This window comes from Corythoichthys intestinalis, chromosome 6 (assembly GCF_030265065.1).
Source record: "Corythoichthys intestinalis isolate RoL2023-P3 chromosome 6, ASM3026506v1, whole genome shotgun sequence".
In the NCBI taxonomy this organism is placed as follows: domain Eukaryota; kingdom Metazoa; phylum Chordata; class Actinopteri; order Syngnathiformes; family Syngnathidae; genus Corythoichthys; species Corythoichthys intestinalis.
In genome coordinates this window covers 32,242,689-32,263,181 of record NC_080400.1, presented here as the reverse complement: position 1 = coordinate 32,263,181, position 20,493 = coordinate 32,242,689, and the positions used below count along the sequence as shown (strand labels likewise).

Sequence of the window (20,493 nt, the reverse complement as noted above, 5' to 3'; positions counted from 1 at the left end):
TCATAGAACGAATCAGTGCAGAAGATGATTAGTTCGGTCTCGTTCACCCAAACAATTCGTTCAAAAAGAACGAATCGTTCACGACCGATACAACACTAGTGCTCTTACTTTGAAATACGACAGGAAACACTCGTACTCGTACTTTTCTATGACGTAAACAAGGGTTTTCGACTTATTAAAATGCGTGTAGTTGTTCTTACTTTACGGAGGAAAATGAATACTAAATAACTACCACCTTGGAACCATTCTTTGGTGTATATTTGATTTCAGACTAATTTAAATGACTACTCGCTTTCTCTCTTTTTTTTTAAGGTTTATAGTTCAACTATATAATTTCAATGCTTTTCATTTAAGCCGTCTTGTAGGCTTTGGTTCGGTTTAGCTTGGAAGCGGAACGTTTTATAATAGTGTTTTCTTTACGGATACCCTAAACTGACGAACTGGTTTTCCAACCGCCAAAAAGATAGACAACAAGAACAAGATTATATAATTGACTGTGTTTTCGGTGCGGTTGAAGCAAGTACAAGCTTTCGTTTGTTATTTGCTGGTTCTTTGACATTATTTTCGAAGTGCGAATACACCGTCTGTACATTTTAATAACTTAAGGACATAACGCAATGGGGGACTTTGCGACGCTAGCTGCCGCCATTCTGGAGCGAATGGCGAACAGGCTTGTAGCTGAAATGAGCAAAGATAACGTCTCTTTTCACATGACGCAAGAAATTTCTACTAGCAACGGTGAGAACATCATAACTTCATCTCAGGACTTGGTAAGTTGAATTAGTATTATCTTGTATTACTGAGCTTCTATTACTTTTCTTATCGTGGACATTTTATTGACCTATAGACGAGCTAACTCTGTTAACACTAGCATAAGAGTAACCCACGAATGGACGTTTAATATATATATATATATATATTTAAAATCCGTTCATTTAAGTTATACATTTCTTTGGTAGAATGAACGTAAAAATGTATTTTGTCCCACGTGAAATTTAGGCAAGGCAAATTCATTTATATAGCACAATTCAATACAAAGCAATTGACATGACATGAAGATCCACGAGCAGAGATAAAATGGTTCGTAAAAATCACATTAAATCAAAAGAAAGTTTAAAAACAAAGACAATTGAAATGGGAAATAAAATTATACACAAAAATCTCATTAAATCACCAATAAAATTAAAAAAAAAACTAATAATAATTGAAATCGGAAGTGGAAATAAAGCAGAAAATGAATAAAAAAGCAAATGGCTTCCGATTTGAAATATTTAGACAGTTATGAATAGGAGTGTGACAAAATATTGAAATGGTGATGTATCGAAATACTTTGAATCCCAAAATGTTATTGATATGCTTGTGCCAAGGATCAAGATACCGTTTTTAAAAGGTGTCAATGTTAAAAAAAAAAAAAAAAAAAATCAACAAACAAGTTGCTAACAAAATCTTCCACCATAATAGTGTCTCCGTTAACTTTATGGCTGCCATTGACTGCGCTCGACGCCCAGTCCATTAAGACAAGGAAGGGCGAGAGCATTCAGTGACTTTCCAGTTTTCGGGACATCTACAGGTCACTTTCTGTTCATTTTTGGGGCATTTACAGGTCACTTCCTGTTGAGTTTGAGTCACTGCCTATTCATTTGAGAGATTCCTTGGTCACTTTCAGCTCTGTAACCCAAAATCAACAGGGAGTGACCAATAAAATGCCTCAAAATCAACAGGAAGTGACTGAAAATCAACAGGAAGTGACTGAAAATCAACAGGTAATGACCTAAAATGGTTCAAAATTACCTCGTTTACAAGGGATTCAACGATAGTTAAGTCACGGTTCGGTAGGATTTTCGATACGAGGGACACGATTTTCGATTCGATTTAATAGACCCCACTCACCAACGTCACACAATGACGTGTCGCTGTATCCGGCCACCATATTGTCCGTCATTGTTTATCCGTATTCTCAATGGTCAATAATAAAAAAAAAAGTTGACTGCGATGGCCGACGCTTCAAGGATCGGTGGATATTGGACTATTTCTTCAATACAATACGCAACAACTGTGTCTGCCTCATTTGCAAAGAGACAGTCGCTGTTTTCAAAGAGTTCAATGCGACGCGATATTACCAAACAAGACATGCTGACATGTACGACATTACAAGGAAGATACGCAGCGGGAAATTATAGCAACTTGAAGCTAGTTTAATTTCACAGCAGCAGTATTTCGCAAGAGCCCGAGTGTCGAAAGAGAGCGCCACAAAGGCGAGATTGTTGAAATTATGAATTTTAAAAAATAATAATAAATGTGACACACAGAAGGGCTTGCTAAAATTTGTTTAAATATATTGTTCTACGTAAATCAGCCAAGGTAGCCCCCCACATTTTTACCACACCAAATCTGGCCCCCTTTGCAAAAAGTTGGGACACCTCTGTTTAACTGATGATCCGTAGACGAGGCCAGCTTCTATCACTTGGTACCAGCTAAATATTATTCAAAAAATAATGATGGCGGAAGAAATAAACATCTTGAATTTGAAACTGTATGTTGTCGGCGATTAGCCTCGCAATGATCTTAATTGTGGTTGTCAACCCAAAACCCTCTAGATATATATTAAATGCATCTTACCAGGTATAAAATGACTACTACATAGTCTGTGGTGATCGTTTGGTACCCAGTTTTCTCGTCGAATTGCAGCAGTCCATCTCGCTCTCCTCTCCGGGTCTCTCGGAATACGGTAGAACTTCCAAGTCTCTCCATCTATCTTCTCTGTTACTGCAACCAACCGCCACACACGCCTTCACCATTTTGATTATTAATGTTAACGAGCAGAAAAACACGCCATATTAGGAGGAATTTACGTAGCGGTAATGTGTAAACACGACGAGCTGACGGACAATATGGCGCGGAGGCGTGGTTGTGACGTCATGTGAGTGGGGTCTATACATTTAATGCTCTCAAACAAAAAATAAAAATGTTAGTTGTTTTTTTTTTTAAATGTTTTTTTATTTTTTTATTTTTTTAAATTTTTGCCAACAACCAAAAATAACAATGCCATCATTTAAACATGCATTTTAGTGCATAATATATATGTGCTTACGTCTTACTGATCTGAATAAATTTTGTATAAAAGTGCTGAGAACAGTCTTTACTGTTTGTAAAGTGAGGCAGAGTCGACGAGCACAACATCCCGTCGACGGTTAATGAAGGGTTAAAAAAAAATGTATATATATATACATATATATATGCGTGGAAAGTTCAGAATGTTGGACGCTTGGTATGCAAGCGGGGAAAGCGGCACAAAGCCAAAAAAGCGCACCAGAGAGTCCAAAACATTGACTTATTTTTAAAGAAACAAAGGAAGGTACACTGTTGTGTTCTGTCTCTTCAATGCCAAGCTTGGCTGCACGTCGGTCATGAATGATGACGACAGGAGATCGTAAGTCCATCTAACTAACTAATGACATGTTTTATTAAAGTTGCTAAGCCTGTCGCGATATGCAATGAGTCTATTTATCGCATGGTAAATAAAAATGAGGGCGGTCATTTTCACGGCTGCGTTTTATCCCTGCGCACGCGTGCGTGCATCCATTTGTGCGTGCGTGCTGATGGCATATGAGACTCCAGTTCTTTTCTCTCATCAACACGATGTAGAATTAAAGTTCAGACATATAAAATAAGAAAACACATCTATATTAAACACTATATACGTTAGCATTGCTACATTGAGGTAAATGGGGGAAAAAAGACGACCTACTATAAAACAGGCAGCCTTCTCCAAAACTTGCAGTTAAAAGGTGACACTTCAAACATGAAAAATCGCTGGTTAACAGCATTTGCAAAAGGAAAAAAATCTATTACTGACACCACATGCAATCACAAAAAGTGTTTTTTGCGGAGTGTAAAGCTTAAATTAGAGGTTTAGCGAACGTACTTCCGGTGAACATTTCAAAAATAAAAGCATGTCATGTTCGTCATATAAATAACGATTTCTGGAGTTCATCCCACATACTTCAGATTCTACACTAAGAATACCTTTAAAATGACACCTTTTATTAAAAGTCTGATTGGCAATGAATAATTATTATAATACTATTATATATAGTACTGCAGTGTACTATAATATTAATTAGTGTTGCACCGATACCATTTTTGGGCCCCGATACCGATACTGGCTGTGCAGTATCGGCCGATACCATACCGATACCACCCCGATTATATAGAAGTATATATATGTATATATATATATATATATATATATATATATATATATATATGTATATATATATATTTTTTTCCCTTAATTTTTTTTTTTTTTTTTCCCCCAAAGAGCTACATAATTGGATGTGAAATCATTGCTATCAAGGCTTTGTCAGGCTGTTGCTTACCTTTGCAAAATAGGAAAAAGTACACTAAACCCTAGTAGACAATAGTTGAATAAACCTTCCGCTCTCAAAGGCCAAAATAGTGCTAAATTTGTGAAATTAATAAAACATGTATAATACTAGCCCAACAGTAAGAAAGTAAAAATAAATTCATAATAATAAACTCTGAATGAACTGAATACTTTTTTAAGCGGCATGGAAAAAAAACTCTCAAAGTCCAAACAGTGCAACTTTCATGAAATTATTGTCACATTCTGCAGCTGGTTAGATTGTGTTTTGTTGCTGGGCGTGGGGGCGTGGCACTTGAATCCAATGCAGGCTCATCAACGCAGCATTTAAGCACGGGTGATCTCAGAGAAGGCTGCCGAGATATTTGCCTTGCTGATCGCTATTTGACATCTGGCACAATAATCCCGCTACATTTGCTTGTTATGCCCCTGCATTGGGTTTTTCTGTTAGTGTGCTGCTCTCGTTTGTAACCGCTGCCTATCGTCTTAGTTTGTCCGTCGACCTGCTGTCACGGACTCCTTTTGTTATTTCTACTGTCCCGCGATCGCGTGTTATTTTTTGTTTGCAATAATTAAACCCTTTTATGTATCCCCCGCTTGTTGTCTGCTTCGAGGTTCAACCTTGTTTCTGCATTTGCGGACGCTAACAATTATAAGTAATAATAATTGACCACAGCATCCCGTCTCTCCTTTTTTTCGGGAGGTGGGAGTCCCTTATTTCTATTTCTGAAAGGTGGGAACAATAATTTGGAAACACTTCCCAAATTACTGCGGCATTTCTTTCAGTAAAAGACAATAAAAGTAAAGTAGACGAAGTGAACTGACCAGAAATTGTTGCTGCGGTCCAGCGGCCTTCTTCCTCTGGATAGCAGTCCTGCTCTTGCAGGCTCAAACTCGTTGTGTTCGTTCACGTTTCGTCTTCAAATGTTTTATCAAGTTCGAGGTATTGAAACTGGCCGATTTAACTCCACATCTACAAACTTTCAGGCCGCAAATCTTGCATGCAGCCATTGATTTTAATCGACGGGATTTCTATTTGGAAATATTTCCCGACCGCCGCGGCGCCGCCATATTTCCTGTTTTGTTTTTCGTCCATATGAAAAAGCCCCCTTTTGATTGGTCAGGAGTGGCTATTGGCCCGCTCTCATTGGTCTGGAGCCGGCCAATAGCGATAGCTGCTTGGTGTTCACGTGTCATCACACAACACAGAGACAGAGTGTAGTGAGCGCCAGGAGGAGAAAAAGGCTGTGGTCAAATGTTATAATAACGGACCGGTAAATGGTATCGGCGCTGTCTTTGTTAGTACTCGCCGATACCGATACCACCATTTCGGGCCAGATCGGCGCCTCCTGCCGATACTAGTATCGGTATCTGTGCATCTTTAATATTAATGCTAGGTATTTTTTTTAAAGAATTGTTTTGAATCATTTTGGAAAGGTGAAGTCAGTGTTCTGAATCTGTTTACATTCCATTCTTTTGCACAAGTTAATTCTATCAGCATTTGAAGTCATTGTTTATTTGTGATTTATTATTGTTATTTATCTGTTTATTTGTACTTCAATTAAGAATTTAAGTGTTCCAAAATGTTTTTGTGAATTGATAAGCGTCAACAAAAATTTCATTACTAAATTAGAAGAAAAAATTTTTTTTTTAATTTAAATTTTGTAAGATTAGTTGACTAATCATAAAAATAGTCGACTGACTAATCAGGAGAAAATTAGTCGTTTGGGACAGCCCAAGATAGCGTTATTAAGTTTTTATTTTACACCCTCATCACTCTACAGCGCTATGTTTTCACAGATTAAATAAAGCCTGTACGTAAGACACGTTAGCCACGCATTGACAGTGGTCATAATTAATAGAAACCTAGCCCTCTGCAGGGCTAACGTTACGTGAGCGAGTGACAGTAACGTTAATGTTATTTATTAGCGCTTAGAAGTCTACTGCTTTAAGATGGCCGCTTTTTACTAACGCCGCTGACTCTGTCATTTTGCATCCAGTTCAACATACATGTGATCGCTATGAGACGCATCAGACTCTACCTGCTACCACCGCAGCACCATGCGGCCTAGTTTTTAGCAACGTTGTCGTGGTTTGTAGCGGCTGTCGGCTGCAGTAAGTTTTTTTATTTTTTTTATTGCCCTTTCCTCTATTCACATGACATCAGCGCGTTGTCCCGCATTAAATGTATTCCCGGCAAAACGTGATGCTTAGAAAAGAGCTGTCAAAATTAAACGGTTACTCGAGGTGAATAAAATTACTCGGATCAGTTTTTAAACTCCAGTTGCTCGAGTACTCGTTTCAGCTCTAGTATGGACTACGTGTCCTCACCTGACCCAAATTTTGGGCATGGTCGGGCCTAAAATGTCAATTATTACGTTTGAGTTAGGCCAGGCTTCTCTCTCGCTAACTTTTTTGTAATAAACATATATTTATGTATGTAAACTTAAATGATGTGTGGATGTTAAACTAAGGAATACTACTTGTTATAAAATAATTTGGATGAAACGGAGAAGGCGCTGGATGGGAATTGTGAACAAGAACCGCGCAGAGCCTCTCCTTGTAAGAAAGGCGCGTCCATGCGAGCACAATATCCCTCACAGAAATATATTTAACAAACTTTTCCAGCGTTATTTTATTGTGTAAATGCATTTATAATTATTATAAAAATATGTAGACTATTTAAACATTTTTTAAAAACTTGCGTTTTTTTCTGCCAACTCGAGGAAATTAAAATAAATGTCAAATGGGCTGCTGCATTTAATTTTCCAAGGAATTTAAACATGAACTATCCAGCTCGTAGAACAGACACACAAATATAAAGTATATAAATGTTTATTGAACATGCATATACAGTCTTATTTAACTGGGAGAATTCTTTAAAGGGTATGACAACACCTGGGGAAATGCTAATATTCCATCATTTATCCATCAACGCATGCCTTTTGAATTCATATCATGCCACTTCGTGTAATTACACACATCGCAACACCAAGAAAATGATCAAAATTAGGTCGATTGTCAAACTAAAACGACCTGCCCCCGAGATGCCGGAAATCTAACATATTGTGTACGTGACGTTACTATAAGGAAACAACCAGCTCAGTGCTTAGTACTGAATGGCGGCGATGATGGCGGACAATTTTGTTTCTAGTTGCAGCGACGAATCCGACGTAACGAACATTCTTCTAATGGTGACGAGGAGAGTTATGAACCTTTCTTTGGTGTTTTGGCCGGGTTATCAATTTGAGCCCAAACGAAAGCCAATGCAGCCTAATGAAAGGATCATTGAGGGGAGCAATCACACTGATGAAACACCGGCGGCAACAGAAACACCGAATGGTTTGTTTTGCATTTCTTTTTGTGAAGCTGATACACCGTGACCACAAAATAAAGTAATGTATAGAATAATTATCATTTAATGTGCTATCATCGGTTTTCGCTCTGCCAACCAACACAAATATAATTGGGATTAGAGCATTTGTTCTATATATTTTACGAGCGATAATTTATACATGTGTCCAGTCCTATATCCAATGCGTGATGTTTTTTATTATAAAAGAGTACTCACCCTGGCCATTTCCCTCCTTTGCTTTGCCTGGGGTGGTGGGGTGGTCTCATCAGAGCCAGTCATCGTCCTCTTTCTTGTTATCTCGGGACATTTAGGTGGCTGCGCGTGTAGGTGGGCACCGCATCTGCTTTCAGCAGCAATTTCTTAGCAAAACCTGATTTCATTTGTCCATAGTTCGTATAGCTTTCAGGTGTAAAATGCGCACCACACAAAATCGTGCCGGAGGCTGGGTCTGCAAAATTAGCCCTCTTAGCACTGACGAACTTTACTCATTGTCTGTGTACTCCAGCTCTTTTTCTCGTGTTCGGGAACTCATGGGTACTACATTGCGACAAATGGCTATTTGTAAACCACATAGCATGACAAGTTTGAACCATTTTAGCGATTTTTTGATAAAACACGAACACAACTCTCTCGTCGATAAACAACGATGGCATCTGCCTCGACCTTTTGTTTCCTTGTTATGACGTCTCAGCCCCATTCGGCTGTTTCCGGAATACTTTCGGAAATGTTTGTAATTTCAATCTATTTTCGATAATTGCTCATTAATGCGATTTATTTTTTTGTTAACTTTATTAATATTTGTTATCTTGCCACATAACTGTTCTATTGATATCTCACAGCCCCTTAGTGTTTTCATACCCTTTAATAAAGACAGGCTTTAATTTGTTTTTCCAAGCAGTGCTCTGTCCAGGTCTGACTGACGCATCGCATCCCGCATTTCCTCCTTCTCCTGAGTCCTCACAAATAAAACATAAAATTTCGGGCGGGTCTTCGTGCTCCGGCCTACAAATAAAACATAAAATTTCGGGTTTTTTCGGGCTCGGGCCTGCAAATCAAGTTAATTGATCGGGCCGGGTCGGGCTTTAATACCCACGGGCTGAATTTTTTTTTTGCCCCGTCTTATCTCAAGGGCGCGTGCGTAGATTTGTAGGGGCGGGGGGGTTGCATCCGCGGGTTATTGTGTGCTTTTTTGTGTGTTAAACTGAATTTAACTGTAGGTAAACTGTACTATTGGCCTTTGTGCATTGTTGGCTTATTTTTCCCCAAGAAAATACTGTCACAATAATAAACTCTGTGTTGATGTGATCACGTAGTCTCCTCCGGTCCGTCCGCGGGTGTACGGATCACATGAGAGTCGTATGCTGTCGGAATTGGGCATCGCAGGTGAAGTGCGTCGTATTTGCTGCTTCATTCGGAACGGAGCTGAGCGTAGCGCGGCGGACTTTGTGTGTTTCGGGGGTTAAGCTTTTGTCTTTCCTCGCTAGCAATGATCCTCGTGTGCCATAAACAATTGCAGCTCTCGCCCAGTTAAGGGGAGGAGGGGAGGGGGGCTGCTAGCAGGGAGGAGCTCTTTCTTTTTTTCAAGGAAAGGTGGACAGCTTGGCCTTCGTGCAGGATAAAAAAAGTTCGGAAAATTCATTTTGGGAGCTTTTCATTTGTAGCGAATGTTTTTGCGAATGGAATAAAAGAGGGCGTATCAAACGGTTCAGTATAAAACCGAATATTGTTGCACCCTTATCGTTTAAAGGCATTGGCTGCCACTGACGGCCATAGAAGTGGGAGGGGCCCGTCTGAAGTGGGAGGTGTTTATTCGCTGCCACCCTCCCAGTTCAAATGGATTGGATGTCTACTAGTGATAGATAGAGGTGTGCAAAATTTCCGATTTTTAGGTTATTCGCGATTCGGCCGTGGAAGATTCGAGAACGATTCACAAACATCCAAATTCCGATTATTGAAATATGCCAAGTAAAGCGGAAGTACAACACATTCAGCGCGCCGCGCGGTCAATGAAGAACGGCGCGAGAGTAGCTAAGCATCATGCTTATCATTACCCGGCCCCTCGGGTAATGCCAATGCTCAACTACAGCTCTAACTCAACTCATGCCGCGAGATAAAAAAACACAACAACATACCTGACTGCTGCCGAAAAGCTGCTACAAAGTACATCCACATAATGTTACGGTAGATATCATTTATGTAGGACTAGATGCAAAAATGATTCAATAGCGTTAGCAGCACACCTTCAAAAAGCTAGATGCGGGCGTTAGTAAACGGCCGCCATCTTAAAGCAGTACTCTTCCCTGCAAGGCTGTTGTAGCGAACCTTCCAAACAAACCTAATTAACTTTTTATCTAAAATACTCCTAAATCGGTAAAATATTGACTTGAATCTAGCTTTAAAATAGTTTTAAAACTTTCACATGTCGAAAGTAGACAAAAGGGAAATTACGGAATAACGGGAGCAATTTTAACAACTTTAACGGTTGATTCACAACATTAAATTAATTGAATGTAGGTTAAAGCTACTGATACAGAATAGGGACTGGAGTTTTTTTATTTACTGTTATTTTTGTATATTTGTTTACTGCTATATGTTAACTTGATACTGAAATAGTAGTTTGGTTTAGCCTGAGAGTATTTTTGAACAATTTTGGAACTAATGTACAAAACATTTTTAAAAAATAATAAATAAATAAAAAAAGGAGGGGGGTGCATCAAAAATTGTTTTATAATCGAATCGGAGCCTCTGAATCGTAATCAAATCGTTAGGTGCCCAAAGATTCCCAGCTCTAGTGATAGATGTAAAGCAGAACGATGAAAATAGCTTGTTTTTCTGTGTAATACTTGTTTTGTTGAATATCTTAGAATGATTTCCTGACCAATGTATCGATAATCGTTGTGTCGCCATATCATGAGATCATCGTTATCGTGAGCTTTGTATCGCAAATCTTATTGTATCATGAGGTACTAAGAGGTTCCCACCCCAGGTTATGGATATTCTGTGGTAAACAAATGCGGTTTTAGCCCTGATTTAAAGGAGCTAACAGTTTGAGTACACTTCAGACCTTCCGGTAACATGTTCCGGAGATGAGGAGCATAGTAACTAAATGCTGCCTCACCCTGCTTTGTTCTTGTTCTTGGAACATACCGGAAGACCGGTTCCAGACGACCTTAGGGGTCTAGATGCTTCATGAATGCCTTTACTCAGGGAGACTAAGGGAGTATAATCACGCGGAGAAATGTAGAGTTGTGCGTCATCTGCATAAGTGTGATAGGAGATTTCATACTGTTCCATGATCTGAGCCAGAGGAGGCATATTGATCTGAGCCAGAGGAGGCATATAGATGTTAAATAAAAGTGGTCCAAGAATAGACCCTTGAGGAACTCCACATGTGAATTTGGTTCGTTCTGACTGGTTGTTTCCAATTGACACAAAGAAATCCCTGTCAAGTAAATAAGATGTGAACCAGTGAAGAACTGTTATAGCTGAACAAAACGGTTTGCCAAAACATATGCATAAAAAAACCTCTTCATGTATTTTTGTGTTCCTAACAGACAGAATTTGTCAAAATTGTGGCGATGCTAGCCCAAGAGGCAAGCACAGAGATCAACAGCGTTTTCCTGCAGCTGTGTGACTCTGTAAATAAGGAAACGCTGACACTACGTGACAAAGTGATTGCGCTGGAGGGCCAGCTAAAAGTTGCGACGGAAGACTTGGACAAGTACAAAGTATGGAAGGAAAGCGTGATGAATGGCTGCCCCGTGCTAAATGAGGAGACTGGGTGGATCATGACTCTGAAGCCTTATGGAAAATTGGTGGAATTCAATGATGTGATGGAGAAGGAAGAAGCTGAGTCCACAACAGCAGATGTTGACGGAGACAGTCACGGTTTGTTAACAAATGTACTGTAAAAAATATTGTCTGAATAAGAAGACTAACCACTTAAAATGATCCATATAGAAGTGTATACGATTGAGGAAGTAACCTGTGGAGATGAGTCACCATCAACCAGTACACAAGGTAAGGTCATGGGACGTTTTTATACGAGTCAGGACAGGAGCAGATAGCACTCTTGTCATATCATTATATTATGTAAAACAGAAAAGAGAGCTCTGGCTTTAACGACCGGCGTGGAATAGACTAATGTAAAGTAACTTGTTCAACTTTATCCCGCAGACATTGCACAGCCTGACAACATGGCGCCATCAATAGACACAAAGAAACTTATACCAGCAAATCTTCAAAATAAGCCATTTGAATGTCAAGTATGCAAGAAAACCTTCAGCTATAGGGACCAGCTCAGAAAGCACTCGTACACCCACAAGGAGCCCCTGAAATGCACCCAGTGTCCCAAAACCTTCCGTAGCAGTGCTTCATTGGAGCGTCACAAGCTGCGTCATGAGGGAAAGAAACCTCGGACCTTTGCGTGTCAGCACTGCGAGAAGACCTTCAACTGCAAACAGCGGCTCAAGACACACGAAATGATTCATGACCTTTCCTTGGGTACGCTGCAAAATCTCAAATCTAATCTAGGTTAATTACAATAGTCACAATGAGTTTCGAATATTTGACCTTTGGTTGAAATATCTGGTCGAGTAATAGTCACTTTATTGTTGCTCACCTGCAATCTTAAATGGCTCCACTGAATCTTTAGTTCCTATAAAAAGTCTTTAAAACCTCTCTAGTTTTTCCACCAAGTGTGTACAGATTCTCCAATTGGTTTACCAAAGTCTCAAGACTCTTGGAAGCGTCTAAAATGTATCCAAAAATTCTTGGTTTGATCCAAATCTCTAAAGAGTCCTCAGTAGGTTTAAAATGTTTAAAGATTGCTTAAAGCACATTTGTTTCCCCAAACATGACATTTTATTAGTTTGTCCAAAAGCCTCAAGAGTTACATTTAATTTAAAAAATTGTTTTCAAAATGTCTACAGTTGTTCCAGACAATGCAGTTAGACAAAGGGGGCGTAAGAGAGTTTTCAGTTAAGCTTCTGGGGCAAGTTCTCAATGTATTCCTAATTTCATCACTTGTTTCCTCTTGTTATTTTAAAGACCAGATTTTGTCAGGTAAGACCTTCATGTGTGAGACGTGCGGCGTCGGCTTTGCACATCGGCACAACCTCAAGCGTCACATCCGCATCCACACGGGCGAACGGCCTTACAAGTGCCACGTGTGCGGCGCCAGCTTCAGACAGGACAGGCTGAAAGCTCACATGCTTGTCCATGGTGCCAAAAAGCCCTTCATGTGCGACGTGTGCAGCAAAACCTTCCTGTACAACTGGCAGTTAAAGAAGCACCAAAAGGTGGCACACCAGAATGGCGCAGATGGCGGCACCTTGACTAGGAGGCGCCGCAGCCGTCCACGGGGACTGCAGAATCGCGATGTCATCGTCAAACGTGACAGGTGAAGGATAACACTCAGGTTCACAATTTGGGGGCCGGGGTCTAAAGCTGATATCAGTTTTTATTTATCATGTCAGGTTTTTAACTGCAGGATTACTGTTAGCGTCAAAATATGAAATATACTATAACATTAAAATACAAGCTTACTGTATGAAAAAAATTCAAATATTGACATACATTGAAATGTGAAAGGAATAGGCATGACTGCAACGTTTAAAACGTATGTGTTACAAAGAACATTAACACAGTAATCATAATTGTGTGCAACTACCACCAGCATAGTAAGAACTGTCAACTGTAAGAACAGTCAACTGTGGAGAGAAATAAAACAACATGATAGGAGAAAAAAATGACACTTGTTTTGAGCTCAGCATGCCAATTTTAATCAGCATGAACGTTTAATTCAACAGAATGGTTTTCAAAACTGGAATGCATACAAGCATATATTTTTTTGTCCATTTGTGTAAATATAATTTTTTACATTTTTTAAAATAATACTAATGACAAGAGGTGTAACGATACTTTGATTTGGACCGATACATCGATCGAATCCAATCGAATTGTGGCAGACTTTGTAATATGGGCCAATATTCTACCATTGGCCATATAATTGATATGTTATTGTCATTAATTTTGGTGATTTACACGGATTAAAGGATTAGTACATCGATCAGTCAAGCCATGATCCAATCAAATCGATGGAAACGCCAAACACTCATCAATATAGTAATCTCTTAGAAATTCCATTTTGATACAAAGAATCATTTTCATCAAAATATTGGTCATGTTTTAGCAACTAAACTGAAAAATTCTCAAAATTATTTGTATTTTTATTGCTTTAGTTGAAATGTGTTATTGTGTCAAATGTGTACATAGTGTAATAAATCGATCCGAGTTACTTGAATCGAAATAGAATTGTGGCAGACTTAACGTATCAAATATTGTATAGTTATTCAATAAATATGTGTATTATCATTTACACCTATAGTATTGATCCAAGTCATTAAGCCAACTTGACTCACGCTTCTAACATTACTTATTTGGCCTCCCCCCTTCACACATGGGGTGCTATTCTCGGAAGTAGACGTCCAATCCATTTTAACTGGGAGGGACTGACCAATATTGATTGTTTGCTGCCAGCTCCCCCCGTCATAAGTGGCACTGAAACATATTTCTTAACATTTCGGATGTTTGATAAAATGTTGTTATCAGTCTTTGCATCCTTAGACTTTGTGAGTTACAAGTTTGGACACCTGTCTTGATATTGACTCATTTACCTAATTTTACCAACAGGAGCATTGTGGACATGACAAAGTTTACCTGCCAGACGTGCAATCGCAAGTTCAACACCGAGGCGGGCCTCAAAAAACACGAGCTGATCCACACGGGCAGTGCCCCGTTCACCTGCGAAATTTGCGGCAAGGCTTTCCTCTACAAGGCCACCTTCAACTACCACCTTCGCACGCACAGCGGTGAGCGTCCGTACGCCTGCGACGTGTGCGGCAAGACCTTCATTGTCCGCCAAGTGCTGGAGACGCATCGGCTGCAGCACACGGGCGAGAAGCCGCACACCTGCGAGCATTGCGGCAAGGCTTTCCGGGTCTATGCCAACTACCGGTTACACCTCAGGATCCACACAGGTGAGAAGCCTTATCAGTGCGAGGTGTGCGGTGTCCGATTCCGTCAGCTTGGACACGTCAAGTACCACATGAAGGTGCACACGGGCGAGCAACTGTACACCTGTGGCACGTGTGGATTCAGCTTTTCCAACGCCAAACAGCTGAAGAGACATGCTTGCACCGCTCCAACCTGGTGACGTTGCTAATAGCTTGACATACAAGTCTTGATGATCTCTGCGCATGAAAAAGAGCACATTCAGGAGTTTGGCAGATAGTAAATGATTAAAGGGACAGACAATGCCTACTATAAATGACTGTAATGTGAAAGAAGTATTTATTTACAAAGTATTTAAGTTAGCAAGTCACAAATTTCTGAGACGTAATAGAGAACACAATTTTAGAATAAAAACAAGTGCAAGCGCAGCCGTTTTGTGATGTCAGTCTAATCATGCACATACACACTGATCAACTTAGCATAGGAGCATTTAATAATGGGTATTCGTGCTGTCACGAGGAAGAACGGGAAATCTAGGATACTTGCATTTGATTGGTTAAAATAGTAGCGGCATAAAATGCCTGCCTGCACAACGGGTGGCAAAATCCTGACTTTACTGTTTTTCTCCACTACTACACATTTTAAAAATGTGATTCAATAATTCTATTGGGGTGGGTTTTTTTTAAACAATTTCTGGGATGCAGATTACTAAGGTGTTGTCTGTCTCTTTTACTCACTCCCATTGATGGCAGTATGTGTCAAATCAATTTTAACTTAGTCTGGCAGTGAATAGGTACTGCTTGCCTTGCCACACATCAACACAAAAATATAAATATGCACACTGGCATATTTATCCTCTGCTAAAAAGCTTTCAATATCCCAGTGGTTTACAGGGAAGTAACTTGTGACTATCTCCATATATTTTAGCTGTCCTGTATATGAGGATTTTTGTGTTATACTGCTCCCGCTTGGCCAAGGCATGCAGATGAGCAGGAGCATCACAACGGGTGTTGAATTGCAGGCAGACCAATGGCAAAAAATGTTTTTCATTGTCATTACTGTGCTTTTTTTATTTGGAAAGCATTATTAGAGTATTTTTTTCTTCTATTAAAATGCCTTACAAATATTTGTGTTATTTTGGCGGGTTGGAAGGGGGGGCTAGGATAGACCAAGAGCATTTCTGTTCATTTCAATAAATTAAAATTAGTTTTAACTCATCACATGGCAGAACATGCATTCTTATTTTGAAAGATACAGTAATGGCGTACCGCAAGCAACACGTAACTTCCGCTCATTAATATTCATGACATTAGCTACTGTTGCTAAGTAGGGACAAGCCACCGTTTGTCCCTAATAGGAAATGAATGGAAATCGTGTAAGCTGGAGATGTTTACAGAGCTAAACCTAACAATTCTCTCTGAAAATGATGTGCCTGCTGCCAAATTGACTGGCAAAGATGTGGAAGAACATATAAACGTTCAGTTAAAGAGATGGCTTGAGTGTCGAAGGCTGAAAAATACGAAAAAAACGAGCCGACCTGAGCATAGCCTTAGCTTTTTTTATCGACGCGACTGACAATGACATTCTCCTGTTTCAACAAGCTATCCTTTACCATCAGCCCTGTCTTATATATCCTCTGGTTTTCCTACGTCTCTGACCGTTCTTGGGGGTAATTTAGTTAGCTTTGTGTAGCAATCGCAAATGCTACTCAGTGACAGCCAACAAACACTGTTAATTTTTTCATTGATAACAAATCTTAATTCTATAATTTATTTACACTTCCCCCTTACTAAAGTTGTTTATATATATATATATATATTAGGGCTGTCAAACGATTAAAATTTTTTAGAGTTAATTACAGCTTAAAAATTAATTAATCGTAATTAATCGCAATTAATCGCAATTCAAACCATCTATAAAATATGCCATATTTTTCTGTAAATTATTGTTGGAATGGAAAGATAAGACAAGATGGATATATACATTCAACATACGGTACATAGGGACTGTATTTGTTTATTATAACAATAAATCAACAAGATGGCATTAACATTATTAACATTGTGTTAAAGTGATCCACGGATAGAAAGACTTGTAGTTCTTAAAAGATGAATATTAGTACAAGTTATAGAAATGTTATATTAAAACGCCTCTTAATGTTTTCGTTTTAATAAAATTTGTAAAATTTTCAATCAAAAAATAAACTAGTAGCCCTATTCTGTCCTCAATGTGTGTGAGTACACAAATTGACAGATCGCGAACATAAGTTCCAAAAAGAAATCAGACGGTGTGGCAAAGTTGCATGGGCTTTACTGAAGTCATCTCTTTTTGACAGGAGCACGTTTCTTGTATTTTTGTAAAACTGAAAATAACAAGACAATGTGTAAATAACTTGCATAAATCACAAAATAACATAAAATGTACACACACGTGTCCATTTGAGCAGTAGCACTAGCCAATTAGCTCACAAGCATCTAACAATGTAACTGCATTTCACCATATATGTGAACAAATTCAAATACACATCATCAATAACTATCTAATGCTCATGAATATAAACAAAGGAGGAATATAACTCACAAGCGATGCATGTATTAGACACAAACAGTGTGATGGGGCTATGAGAACTGCCACTGAATACTGGATGCGGACGTTAGCTGGTCTGAATAGCACTGTCTATTAGTGTGAGTTCGCCTCGACATATAATCACGTCAGAAAAGCGCGCCGAATAGTGTTGTATCGGTCGCGAACGATTCGTTCTTTTTGAACGAATTGTTTGGGTGAACGAGACCGAACTAATCACCATCTGCACTGATTCGTTCTATGAAGTTGGTGGCGCTTGTTCGCTGCGTGGGAGGGCGTTGAGCAAGCGGCAGCGTCTTCTGACATCGCACACGACCAATCAGACGCCAGCCTCATCGCGGGCAGGGGAGGGAGCGGAAACAGAATCATGGCGTATGTCACTCATTTCCACGTGTGGCCAATAAGCAGCCAGCGTGCAGGCAGGGGGGAAAGACTGAGTTTTGTCACTTCCCGTTCAGTGATTCGGTCCTCCGGTTCCTGACCTAGCTTGCTGCTAACTTGACTTTCCAGTAATGACTATGCGGTGAACGAGTCATAAAATGAAAGGAAACGACTTTGTCACATATTTGTTAACGTGGAGCCTATCAAATGCTGCTCAAAAAGACAAAAACACCACACAAATCTAGCGAGCATGGTTTAGTGTTCTACTTTTCTCAACAGACTCGGGACTGTGCCTATGACGATATACAGTACTATCAAATTTACAGTAATTTAAAACACGCGTAGCTACGAGGCAAGCAAAACCTGAGCTGCGGTCGCGTGACGGCAGTGAAGCGGGCAGAGAACTGTCACTATATGGAGGCTTCATGGCAGCGATATGTACCTCATATGTGCACAGAAAAAAAATAATATTTAGTATGATCACCATAATACTGATTTGCAATGAAACTGTATATACATGCCAATTTTTTCCGAGTGTTTTTTTTTTTTTTTTTTTTTCGTGTCAGAGGGTGTCGGTTGGTTTGACAAATTATGTCAATCCGTCCATCATGTGCTACTCAAGCGCCCCAAAAACAAAGCGCGCGGACACGGGAGATGTCGCAATATGTCTACATTTTTCTTAACAGACTAATGAGAGTAGAAAGGCGAAATCATAAAGCAAACAATTATTTCTCGTCAGCATTTGACGATCTGAGATGCGGGGACGACAGGGGAGCTGACCGGATTATTTTATTTATTAATACCAGTGCAAAAATTCAAACGATCATCTTAATAATAAAAAACAAAAATACAACAGAACGAGAGGTTAATATGATGTGTTGGCCGTTCCATAATTAGAAATTAAACTTTCGATTTATTTTTATTTTCGTGACAGCAGGCATGCCGCGTTGGCTGTTAGCAGCAGCATTGTATATGTGAGCAAGATCATGCTAAAGAAAGTCCGTGCGCCCCCGACCCCAAACCCCGACTTCCCCCTCAAAAGGAAAATGTTTAACCGTGTCCTAATTCGAAATGCAAGCACGAGCCATGACTTTGAGCCCATAGAACTAGGACAGACGACGCGGAAGTTCTCCCTCGCTTTTGCAGCAGCGGGAGGGAGACGAGGCTGTCTCTGAGAGCAGAATGATATCGCCTGTCACTCATTTCTGAAACTACGACGAGTGGTCAATGTGCAAGAGAGGGAGGGACCAAGCAATGTCACTTCCCGTTCAGTTATACTGCGAAGCGGTCTTTGGTGATTCGTTCGGCAACGTCACTTCCCGTTCACTAACCGAACGATTCATTTGGGTGGGGAGGGAGATGAGGGGGGCGAACGATTCGTTGAACGATTCGTTTGAACGAATCGTTTTACTGAACGAACCGGAATGGATTCGTTTACTCAAGTGAACGACAGATCCCGTCACTAGCGCCGAAACCCAAATAATCAGCTTCACTGAATCGCCAGCAGAGGGCGACATTACGCCACATAACATATGCAAGTCACACCTAAGCGCCAGCAGAGGGCGGAAAAACTCCATAAAACACTTAACAAGTTGGCCTTTCACTGGACTGACATTTAAATCCGTCGTTAATTGCGTCAAATATTTTAATGTGATTAATTAAAAAAAATTAACGCCCGTTAACGCGATAATTTTGACAGCCCTAATATATATACATATATGTATGTATATATGTGTGTGTGTAAACAGAAATGGTAACAATCAGATACCATTGTAATTCTTTTCAGGTCATTCATTGTCAGACAGAAGCAGTATGGCACAATGTTACGCTAAAAAAATATGTTAAAAATATAAAAATTGCTTACCTCTTTGTCCTCTGAAAGACCTTGCCAACCCAACAAAATGTTTACTTCATATGAAATGTGAATGGATTCACCGAGCTGGTGTTAAGTCCGCGCAAGTTGCTTCGGTCTTCACATTTTTTCCTCCCGAGTTTTTGGTTTCCGGAAACGTATGAAGAAAACGTCCTTCATGTGTCGTAATGTCTAGAGTCGTTTCTACAAGTTCCAAAAAAGCAATGCGTGATCGCCATGTTCGTTTTTGAAAGATTACCGGCAAAAAGTAGCACAAATTACGTTGTTTCTATGCGAGGGCGGGTCTACAATGTCCCACTTCGGTTTTACTTCCGCTTTACGATGCGACGTCACGGTCTAAAAATAGCATGCGTGCGGTACGCCATTAGGAATGTCACTCAAAATGACAAGTATTTGGCTTCCATTGATGGCGATAGAAGAACCAGAGTTGCTCTAAAAATAATCCGATTGTTTTAGTGGCGTTTAAAAAAAAAAAAAAAAAAAACTGGCTGCTGTTGACGGCAACCATTAGCACTGGGAAGAGCTGAAAGCAAGCGATCGCAAGGAGACATGATCATCCAATGCCAACAATTTCAGTTCAAATAGATTTTGTCAATTACCGTCAATGGCAGTAAATGAGAACATTTTTATTGTGTAGTAAGAAATCTGCCCACATTTTTGGTAGTGAAGGGGAAAAAAGTTTGTTTTCTTTTTACAGGCTCTTTTATTCTCTTAACGAACAGCCAATAACACACAATTCAGAAACAAAAAGAAAGCAAAAATCACCTAAGATATATACATTTTTAAGGAAAGATAAGAAAAACACTGGCTAGCCAGGACATTCCACCGAGACGTCTCGAGCAGAAATGCCTCGACCTTGAAAATCATAGCGTTGATATTTGCCATAACAAACGGTGGAAAATC

The 20,493-nt window shown here is 39.7% G+C and overlaps 1 protein-coding gene across 1 annotated transcript in view; it reads left to right on the top strand.

Moving 5' to 3' along the window:
* Positions 1–170: 170 nt before the first annotated feature.
* Positions 171–20,493, top strand: part of si:dkey-182i3.8 — a 33,226-nt gene continuing 12,903 nt past the window's right edge. The window contains exons 1-6 of the mRNA XM_057839427.1: positions 171–770; positions 11,294–11,627; positions 11,700–11,759; positions 11,916–12,242; positions 12,789–13,140; positions 14,433–14,951. Coding sequence (XP_057695410.1) covers positions 618–770; positions 11,294–11,627; positions 11,700–11,759; positions 11,916–12,242; positions 12,789–13,140; positions 14,433–14,951 — 1,745 coding nt within the window. The 5' untranslated portion in view covers positions 171–617. The remainder of the gene's footprint in view (positions 771–11,293; positions 11,628–11,699; positions 11,760–11,915; positions 12,243–12,788; positions 13,141–14,432; positions 14,952–20,493) is intronic.